Genomic DNA, 11,278 nt, shown 5'->3' on the forward strand with positions numbered 1-11,278 from the left:
GTCATATAGTTTGCTGCTCTGATAAGTTTCCAACAGCTGTTGCACAGTACCGGTGAGGAAAGACAGGGGGCAGCATGGTAGCGAGGCTGACTTGATGTAGTAACATACACACCCAGCTGTAATACCCTCATCGCCATACAAGATTACATTTTGTAGCCACTTGTCATCCACATTCAACATGTATAGAATATTATGTTATTTAGTAAAACATTGGGTATTGTGAGAGATTCTGTGAAATGAAGTATAGAGAAAGTATGAACAAGGATTGTTTCTCCATTTGAATTGTTCAGAAAATATTATTTTATTACATGTAATGTACACTGTACAAGCCATTGGAACATGTATTATGATACAATAAGATTTCATCTCTCTTTCTTTCCATAACATTATTTCCATTTACTCTTTAATCTTTGTTTATTGCTGTTGACTCAAATGCATGATGTAATAGTGATTTTTGTCTTTACATAAATTCAAAGGGAAAATATAAAGATGATCTACTTACATCTTTCTCCAAATGTTTAGCTTATCACTAAAGTGCTCAATCTAAAGCCATAGCATTTTACATATTGAACATGTGTAATCAATGTATAACATAGTATTACATTTCATCTTTGACTAATATTTGGCGTAAATAGACACACACTGATTTCAGTGAAGATTTCTCATAAACATTTAAGGCAGTAATCTAATCAATTTAGCAGTTAAATCAACTGATATCTTCTACCGCGTGATACCTCAGCTTAAAATGATTGAAGACATTGAGTTGTCACCTTTCAAAGTGGGATCATCTACATTACAGAGGCTGCGTTTACACAGACAGCCCAATTCTGATAATTATTTGTCAAATATTACCAAGAAAATCTCTTTTGCCAATAATTGGACAGAATATCTGATTTGGGCTGCCTGTGTAAATGGAGCCAGAGTGTATTCCATAGCAGCGTAGTGTTATTGATTGTGGAATATCATCCCTCATGGCAGTGAATGTAACTGTTGGTTCTAGAGTTCTCAGGTAGCTAGAACATGTTCTACAATCTAGTGTTCTTTATTCCACTAGACCAGATATGTCCAAACTGGGGTACTTGCAATGCTGTCGGGTGTACGCCAAATAAAACTGTGATTCCCACTACATTTATATTCTCCAACGTGAGTTTTTTTCTCTCCTGAGTAGCCTCGTTTCACTGCCAAAAATCAAATGAAACCATCTAGTGTTCAGCGAAATAACAACACAATGTCAAGTACAGGTAGCCTAGTCAAATAATTAACATCCATTCACGTTAACCGTTACTCTCTCGCGAGAAACCTTCACTCTTTGGGCAGGCATTTAGAAACGAAACATGACCATTTGAAAAATAATAGTTTTTTGAGGAAGAATAAAGACAACTTTCGAGTAGTAAGACGTATAAAAGCATCAGATACCATTAATAAGAAGGGGCTAGAAGCATCTTATATGGTGAGCTACCGAGTGGCTAGGACAGGCAAGCCCCATATTGTGGAGGAATTCATTCTTCCTGCTGCCGCGGTTATGACAATGCTGGGGGAAAAGGCCCAAAAAACTATACAGACCATGCCTTCATCAAATGACAATGTTTCACGATGCATCAGTGACATGGCAGGAGATGTTTTGAAACAATAACTGCTTTGCATACAAGCCAGTGAATTTTATGCGCTACAGCCTTATGAGTCAACAGACGTGGCGGGCCTGGCACAGCTCCTGGTATATCTCCGTTACGTTTATGGGGGGTCAATTAAGGAAGACATCCTCTTCTGTAAACCACTGTAAACCAGGACAACATGAGAGGATATTTTTAAAGTACTGGACAGGTTTGTTTGTGACATCAAATGGACTTTGGTGGTCAGGATGCGTTGGTATCTGTACTGATGGCGCAAAAGCCATGACAGGGAGACTTAGTGGAGTGGTAACGCGTGTGCAAGCAGTTACTCCCAACGCCACTTGGGTACACTGCAGATTCCACCGAGAGGCTCTTGCTGCCAAGTGAATGCCTGACAGCTTGAAAGACGTTTTAGACACTACAGTGAAAACGTTGTTAAAGCAAGGCCTCTGAACTCTCGTGTATTTTCTGCATTATGCAATGAAATGGGCAGCGACCATGTGACGCTTTTACAACATACAGAAGAAGTGCGCTGTTTATCAAGGAGCAACGTATTGGCAAGTTTTTTTAAATTGAGAGACGAGCTTAAAGTTTTCTTTACTGACCATAATTTTCACTTGTCTGACCGCTTACATGATGACGAGTTTCTCACACGACTGGCCTATCTGGGTGATGTTGTTTCTCGCCTGAATGATCTGAATCTAGGATTACAGGGACTCTCCTGTAACTATATTCAATGTGCGGGACAAAATTAAGAAGTTTTCTGTCTGCATTAACAAGGACAACACACAGGTCTTTCCATCATTGCATGATTTTTTGTGTGCAAATTAACACAAGCTTACGGACAATGTCAAAAGTGATATAGCGAAGCACCTGAATGAGCTGGATGTGCAATTACGCAGGTACTTTCCCGAAACGGACGACACAAACAACTCGATTTGTTATCCCTTTCATGCCCTTCCTCCAGTCCACTTACCGTTTTCTGAACAAGAGAGCCTCATCGAAATTGCAACAAGCCATTCTGTGAAAATGTAATTTAATCAGAAGCCACTGCCAGATTTCTGGATAGGGCTGCGGTCAGAGTTTCTTGCCTTGGCAAATCGCGTACCTACGTATGTGAGACTGGATTCTCAGCCCTCACTAGCATGAAAACTAAATACAGGCACAGACTGTGTGCGGGAAATGATTTAAGACTGAGACTCTCTCCAATACAACCCAACATTGCAGAGTTATGTACATCCTTTCAAGCACACCCTTCTCATTAACCTGTGGTGAGTTATTCACAATTTTTTATGAACAAATAGGGTTTTATATGTAAGCAAAAACTAAATGATTGATTATCATTATATTATTATTTGTGCCCTGGTCCTATAAGAGCTCTTTGTCACTTCCCACGAGCAGGGTTGTGACAAAAACACACTCATTCTTATGTTAAATACATGTATCGTATGTGGTAGGCTTACAATGATGGCAAAAAACAACATTTGAGAGTGCGCTGACCTTGGTGCTAGAGGTACGCAGCTGGAGGTTGAATGTTTGAAGAGGTACGGGACTATAAAAAGTAGGTAGCTGATACCAGGTAGCAGAGCCATAGAAACCTGTCCCTCCCATAATGCCTCTAACTCTCCCTTTCTGCCCCTATCTTTATCCCTATGTTGCTACCCTCCCTCCCTTCCTCACACACACACACACACACACACACACACACACACACACACACACACACACACACACACACACACACACACACACACACACACACACACACACACACACACACACACACATTGTAAACCCTGGAACCCATCCATCCCAAGTTGTCTCTGTCCCTTACTCCTCTCAGCTATTACCCTCTTCCTCTTCTTTCCCTTCTCCCATGCTTCCTTCTCCCCCTCCTCCCATGCTTTCTTCTCCACATCCTCCCCCTCCTCCCATGCTTTCTTCTCCCCATCCTCCCCCTCCTCCCAAGCTTCTTTCTCCCTCTTCTCCTGCCCCTCTTTCCCTTCCACCCTCCTCCTTTCCCCGCTTACTCCATCCTGTCACTCCCGTCCCCATTGATCTGCACCACACACTCCTTGTCCAGCGGCTCCTTGCAGTGGGCCATGCCAAAGTGCTGACTGCTCACCTGGTACCTGCCATGCTTGTCCAGCCCCATGGCGGGCACGAAGCGCCGCTCAAACTGGATCTCCTGGCGCAGATAGGACGTTCTTTTCTGGCAGGCGTCGCCCGTGCCCTCCTGTGAGGCGGAGAGAAACACCACTAGCTCAAAGTGGCTGGTGCTGCCCTCACGCAGGGCTGGGTAAAGGGGGCTGTGGTGGTCCAGGATGTGGTAGAAGGTGAGGGGGAAGATGAAGAATGGGCAGGGGCGGGGGCCCAGCCGGTCCAGCTGGAAGTCCAGGTTGGTCTGGTGCAGGACCTGGTCGTCTCTCTCTTCGTACAGGACGGCACTGACCTCCACGTCCACCAGGGGGCGGCGCAGAAGGTTGGTGGCCCGGAACATGAGGCAGGGCTGGCCCTGGTGCTGACCTACTACCGCCTGGGGGCTGAACTGGATGGCCCCCGCACGCTTCTGGGGACGGGCGATCTTAGCCACAAACGCACCTGAAGGGCGGGGATGGGTAAGAGAGAGAGTGACTATTTACATATCAGTCATTTTCCTTAGAATTAGGTATGTTTTATTTTTTTAAATCTCAAGAGACCCATTGAAACAAAGACCGAATATAAACAAGAAAGTAAAATAACGAAGATGAAGACCAAACAGCTGTTCCCTCAGCATTGAAAGGTACAACAACAAACTGAAAACGTGAGAAAGAGAAGGGATCCTCTCCATTAGAAAGTACCTGTGATGAAGGCTTCCAGCATGAGCCCCAGCAGCATCTGAACCGCCAGCAGGGCTATAGCGCTGGGACAGTCCCCACTGGGGAACATGGTGCCGTACCCTATGGTCAGCTGGGTCTCCAGGGAGAAAGAGAAGGCTGCGGTGAAGCTGGTGATGTGTTTGACACACACTACGTGACCCTCTGGAGGAGCGTCGTGGTCCTCCACCGCCAGGTCTCCATTGAAGTGGGCCAGTAGGTACCACAGGCAGGCGAACAGCAGCCAGTGGGCCACGAAGGAGGTGCAGAAGGCCAAGAGGACCCAGCGCCAGCGCAGGCACACCACTGCCCCCCACAGGTCCTGCAGGGACGAGCCAGGGTGTATATACCCATTCAATTATTGCTGGTTTCCCAGACAGAGATAAAGCCTGATCCTGGTCTAATAATCAAGTTCATTGGATATTCTCAATTGAGAGTTTAAATACAGGACTAGTCTTAATATATGTCTGTGAATCAGGCGCATAGAGTGTCTGTGTGTAACTTTGATTTTAAGTTTACTTTTCCATTTAGTCAGCAGCACCTCTTCAACTATTTAGGGTGTGCGTCAAATCATTTATTTTACCTGTAGAGCTAGCAGCCAGGCAGAGGCAGAGGCCCAGGAGGGCCACAGGCCAGGAGAGGGAGGGGAGGAGCGCAGGGCACAGTGACCGTCCTTGGTCACCAGACGCTGGCAAGACAGGTAGGATGGGGATGATGTGGACAACAGGAGAGGGGAGGAGGAGACCTTGTTCCCGTCCAGGTCGTTGGTCATTTTGGTTGTCATGGTTACAGGGAGGTGAGGGGTCGAGGGCAGGCAAGTGGGCAGGTCAGGATGAAGGTATCTGGAAACAAGCATAATTATGCCAAGAATCATAGAAGACCATTTATAACAACTTTATAAACATGGACAACTTTGACTTTACAATTCCACTTTGACACTGTTATGCAGTTAGTTATGTACATAGGGGGACAGACAGAGAGAGACAGAAACTTCCAGAAACGTCTAGAATGTTGTTGCAGGTGATTAGAGAAGTACTCAGTGGGGTATCTGTCAGTGGAACACAGCGACATGCAGAGCAGGAATGTGGTGAGTTTAATCTTGGAGGAACAGACTCAGTAACAATCACTACAGTACCAGACGGGGACTTCACTCTCCCTTCTGTTCTCTAGTCTTGTTCAGCAACATGTTAGTATGCTTTATGGATGATCACTTGGACAAATAACATACACCCTCCTCATGTACTGACTGTGGACTATATGATGGCTATATGATTTTTCTGTCAGAACTCGAACAAGGTTCACCAAGAATAGAGTATGATGATGTTTGAGGTTTATATGAGATTAAATATGCTTTTTATGAAGTCTCTTGATTGCATTGTGTATATATAGCTAGCTAGAAGAGATGAGCTGAGAACACATTGCACATATATTTTACAAAAGTGTTTTTTAAGTGCCTTGTCTAACTCACATCATGGACCACAGGGACGAAACTGGATTGAAGAAATGGTTCTGTGTGTAACGTTAGCCTGTAAACTGTGAACCCTGCACTGTCTGTAAGTATAGATGGAATATACAGCTAACAAAGCTGTTCCTTTGATACAAAAACACTTAAAAAATGTAAATGTCGAAAGCTGTACAGTTCACACAGTAAAATTGTGTTATTGTTTTTCTGTTTTTCTGTGTAAGGGATAAAATTACACTTGGTAGTAAAAACTAGCCCTGAGCCTTGACTACACATCAGGACAGTTACAAAATGTTCAATTGTTGCTAAATGTCGTGGGAGCCTCGCTGGAGTAAGGGATTTTATTCATCAACATTATAATTGTGCAGTGGTCTAAAGTACTTAAGTAAAAATACTTTAAAGTACTACTTAAGTAGTTTTTGGGGGTATCTGTACTTTACTATTTATATTTTTGACTACTTTTACTTTTACTTCACTACATTCCTGAAGAAAATATTACACTTTATACTTCATACATTTTCAATGACAACCAAAAGTACTTGTTACATTTTGAATGCTTAACGGGACAGGAAAATGGTCAGATTCAAGCACTTATCAAGAGAACACGTGGTCATCCCTCCTGCCTCTGGCCTGGCAGACTCACTCAACACAAATGCATCTTTTGTAAATAATGTCTGAGTGTGGGAGTGTGCCCCTGGCTGTCCATACATTTTAAAATCAAGAAAATGGTGCAGTCTGCTTTGCTTAATATAAGGACTTTTAAGTGATTTATACTTTTACTTTTACTTTGATACACTTAAGTATATTTTAGCAACTACATTTACTTTTGATACTTAAGTATATTTAAAACCAAGTATTTTAAAATTTTTACTCAAGTAGCATTTTACTGGATGACTTTCACTTTTACTTGAGTAAGTTTCTATTAAGGTATCTATACTTTTAGTTTTTCAACCTCTGTAATTGTGTGTCATAAACTGGGGAATATTGAGGCACTTATGTTGGCTAATTCAATGACAGATTCTTTACAGTCAGAACTAGTCACTGGCACAGGCTACAAGTCAGGCTGCGGAGGCTAGCTGCTAGCTATCACTTCTTCTCTCTAGGGCAAGCATGGGACTGTTATTACAGAAATTATATAGGGTAATAGTAAGCATGGCTATGTGTTAGCGCAGTAAGAAGTGCTTCATTTTCCTGAGGTGGCGGGATGCCAGCTTGAGAGAGGCCATCAGAGAGGCCGTCACATGAGGGGAATACGGCGTGCAGAGGAGGCAAACACACACACACACACAATCACATAGACACACAATGACATAGACATACAATCACATAGATACACAATCACACACAAGCAGAGGTTACAAATCTCCCATATACCCCCATGTCTTTTGGGCCTGGCCCTTTTCTCCTCAGCGTGTGTGTGGGATAGCGACGGCTATCAGATGATGTTAACAAACAGCACTCTGTCTGTGTGCTCTCAGTGTGGATTGATGAGGGGGCTCAGTGGCTGCTGAGATAATTTGGGGCTGTTGGTTAGAAATATTGTAGCTGGGCTACACAGCTCCCTAGGCTATAGCTTAGTTTAGCCAACAATGATTCTGCAAAATGGTCTGCAGGAGAGTTTTTCCATTTTCCCACAGATAAGCTAATTGTAGATAACATATTACTAGCATGTTATTGAGTGTTTGTCTTAGGTGTCAAAGTTTAAGGGGTATCGGTATATGTAAGGAGAGGCTGTTTTACTTGTCCTCCGATTTCACCCTCCACTAGCCTCCACTGGTATTGATTACCGCATCTGACGAGGGTTGTTTAATAGCATATGGATGGAAACTCCACTCCCCACTCTATTGTCCAGCTTTACCCCCATCCCTTTAAAGATCCATTGAGAACAAGTGGGGAGAACCTGTTAACCACCCAGAGCTAAACAGTTATAGTCACTCAGTTATCTTATAGATAAATCCTGTAAATGCTTTCTCTGTGGTTATAAAACAGAGTTGGGCAGGTTGTGCAAGTTGACCTGCCATTGTCCTACTTAGGCCTATATCTAACATGTGTTAAAAATTAAAAGAAACACCCATTTTGTTACTTCTAGCTGGAAAAAGTTGACCTGTTATTTGACTTCTTCAGTCTAGGGTCTCTAAGGGTACAAGCTGTGTTTATGTATTCATTTACATGTACATTACTGACAGTGGACACAGTCTTGGTTAAGTTTAGCTGAAATCGGTGATTCCGCAGGTCAAGTTCTTGCACAATGTTCAAGAACATTGCACAAAATCAATCTTACAATTTAAACATTTTTTACAGTTTCTTTCTGTAGTGATTTCTCTCTCTCTCTCTCTCCCTCTCTCTCTCTCTCTCTCTCTCTCTCTCTCTCTCTCTCTCTCTCTTTCTCTCTCTCTCTCTCTCTCTCTCTCTCTCTCTCTCTCTCTCTCTCTCTCTCTCTCTCTCTGTGTCTCCTCTCTGACTCTGTCTCTGTCTCTGTCTCTCTCTGTCGCTGTCTCTCTCTCGCTCTCTCTCTCTCTCACAGTCTCATATCACCCTCTCTCTCCCTCTCAGTGGCTGGGATCGCCTTACTCCCTGTCCGTCCTTAAGGTTACTCACTGTAGTGTAGCACCAGGGCCAGCGATCACCCCTCTGATGGTGCCCTTTTCACCCGAGCGCTGATCCGAGGGCGGGCAGGAGGCGAGGCCAGGGGCGGGAAAACCACCAAATCCGTGGGATGAGAAGATGGGGGGTAAATCCCGAGGTATTCCCGAGGTAAAGGGAATAAGGGAGGTATTCCCGAGGTAAAGGAAAAGATAGTGTCACCCCAGGAACTCTTCGGCGTGGGAGCCGGACTGAGCCCAACGCTCTGCTCTTCCGATCTGCAGCTCCGGCTCTCTGCCGAGGATGATTCGATTGGTCACATTACTCTGCATGTGGCCAATTAGTGTTCCCGGAAGGCGAGAGAGGGAGGAGAAAAACCCAAAGAACAACACCTTGTCACTGTTCATTGACAGAGCCAGTTGTAGCTCCTCTGAGTCCTGTGGTTGGTAGGAGTAAATGAGTATAGGAATGATGATGAGAGTGAGGCTCTGGAGAGGGAGTGTGACAACAGGGTGTCTTTGCGTGTGTGTGTGTGTGTGTGTGTGTGTGTGTGTGTGTGTGTGTGTGTGTGTGTGTGTGTGTGTGTGTGTGTGTGTGTGTGTGTGAGAGAGAGAGAGAGAGAGAGAGAGAGAGAGTGGGGGTAATAGAGTCTGTTGTTACTGTCCATCTGTCTTTCTACCCAGACACAAGGGTTTTGTGTTTATCAGACCTTTTGCACTTAGACAGGTGAATAGCTTTCGCCTGTGCAGTCATGTCTATTTGGTGCTTACTTAATGATGCATTATAAAAGTATTTGAACAGGGACATGGAAGACATGCCATGTTGCAAGTGTTGACTAATAAGACATCCAATTTATCCAACCATAATGTAACCTTTAACCTTAACCTAACCCCTAACCTTACCTCAGATATTAAGGAATTTGTTTAATCACCACATTGCCCTTTCCTTGAGAGTCATCATGATATAGTGTTGCTATTGCATGTGATTTCAAATGTGGCAGCTCCTTTTTAACCCTACTTCACAGTGCTTCTTTGTTATTGATTAGGCTGTAGTAAGCCATATTACAGGAGTTCAAAGGTCACAGCAGGCCGGGTCTATGGGTGTGGTGCTCCCTAACTTCTTTGCTTGTACCCTATCAACTGCCCAGGAGAGCTCTGAAATGTTGCAAAAGTTCAAAGTTCGAAGAAAGATGCCTGGGTAAGAGGAGTTGGAAGAGAGAGGGAGGAGAAGAGGGAGAGAGGGATTGATTGTTCCATTGCAAAATCAACCTTCACATTACTATCTACAGCACTCACACTTTCATTAAGTCTTTCTGTTGCTAAGGTTTGAAATGTTGCAAAAGTTCAAAGTTCAAAGAAAGATGACTTGGTAAGAGGAGTTGGAAGAGAGAGGGAGGAGAAGGAGAAAATAAGGATTTATTTCCAGCTAACAATTCTATTGAGAGATTTAAAAAAAAGTCATTTTACCTGTAATTTTCGTATTATTATTATTATTCTGTACTCAAATCCGAGACACTCCATTTAATATGATATGTTAAGTTTTGCATGGTATGTATTAATTTGTGGTTGTCCATCATCCATTTCGTATGATATGTTACAAATTACAATTCTTATGATATGTTACGAATTGAAATGTGTAGAATATGTTATGGATTAGCAAAACGTACAATATGTTAGTAAGTTGGTGGTCTGTTGATATCCCTCTAGCGGTGTGGGGGCTGTGCTTTGGCAAAGTGGGTGGGGTTATATCCTGCCTGGTTGGCCCTGTCCGGGGATTTCGTCAGATGGGGTCACAGTGTCCCCCGACCCCCCTTGTTTCATCCTCCAGTATCTATTCTGCAATAAGCTATGTGCCGGGGGGCTAGGGTCAGTATGTCCTACCTGGTGTAATTCTCCTGTCCTATCTGGTGCAATTGTCCTGTCCTATCTGGTGTAAATCTCCTGTCCTACCTGGTGTAAATCTCCTGTCCTATCTGGTGTCCTGTGTGAACTTAAGTATGCTCCCTCTAATTCTCACCTCTCTCTCTTTCAACCTCTGAATGCTTTGCTATGAAAAGCCAACTGACATTTACTCTTGGCGATGACCTGTTGCACCTTCTACAACCACAGTGATTATTATTTGACCCTGCTGGTCATCTATGAACATTTGAACATCTTGAAGAACGATCTGGCCTTAATGGCCATGTTCTCTTAGAATCTCCACCCGGCATGGCCAGAAAAGGACTGGCCACCCCCCAGAGCCTGGTTCCTTTCTAGGTTTCTTCCTAGGTTCCAGCCTTTCTAAGGAGTTTTTCCTAGCCACCGTGCTTCTACATCTGCATTGGTTACTGTTAAGGGTTTTAGGCTGGGTTTCTGTATATCACTTTGTGACATCTGCTGATGTAAAAAGGGTTTTATTAATACATTTGATTGATTGGTTGATTGATTGATACATCTACTCAAGTGCCTAGGGATGAGGGGTTAGGGTATATTCTGGACAGGGATTAACCATGCTGTCACGCCCTGACCTTAGAGAGCCTTTTTATGTCTCTATTTGGTTTGGTCAGGGTGTGATTTGGGTGGGCATTCTATGTTCTGTTTTCTATGTTTTTGTATTTCTATGTTTTGGCCGGGTATGGGTCTCAATCAGGGACAGCTGTCTATCGTTGTCTCTGATTGGGAATCATACTTAGGCAGCCTTTTTCCCTTAGGTCATTGTGGGAAGTTATCTTTGTTAGGGGTACTATAGCCCTTGAATTCTTCACGGTCGTTTTTGTTATTTCTTGTTTT

At 43.6% G+C, this 11,278-nt stretch overlaps 1 protein-coding gene across 1 annotated transcript; it reads right to left on the reverse strand.

The window, feature by feature from the left end:
- Positions 1-3,554: 3,554 nt before the first annotated feature.
- Positions 3,555-8,944, reverse strand: kcnj13 (potassium inwardly rectifying channel subfamily J member 13). Its single transcript, XM_036965695.1, has 4 exons — positions 8,526-8,944; positions 5,049-5,307; positions 4,451-4,787; positions 3,555-4,211 (listed from the first exon to the last, which is right to left on the reverse strand). Exons 2-4 carry the CDS (start codon positions 5,247-5,249, stop codon positions 3,637-3,639), a joined length of 1,113 nt encoding a protein of 370 aa, XP_036821590.1. The 5' UTR covers positions 5,250-5,307; positions 8,526-8,944; the 3' UTR covers positions 3,555-3,636.
- Between the last annotated feature and the right edge of the window lie 2,334 nt (positions 8,945-11,278).

The sequence above is a fragment of the Oncorhynchus mykiss genome, chromosome 27 (assembly GCF_013265735.2).
Source record: "Oncorhynchus mykiss isolate Arlee chromosome 27, USDA_OmykA_1.1, whole genome shotgun sequence".
NCBI lineage: Eukaryota > Metazoa > Chordata > Actinopteri > Salmoniformes > Salmonidae > Oncorhynchus > Oncorhynchus mykiss.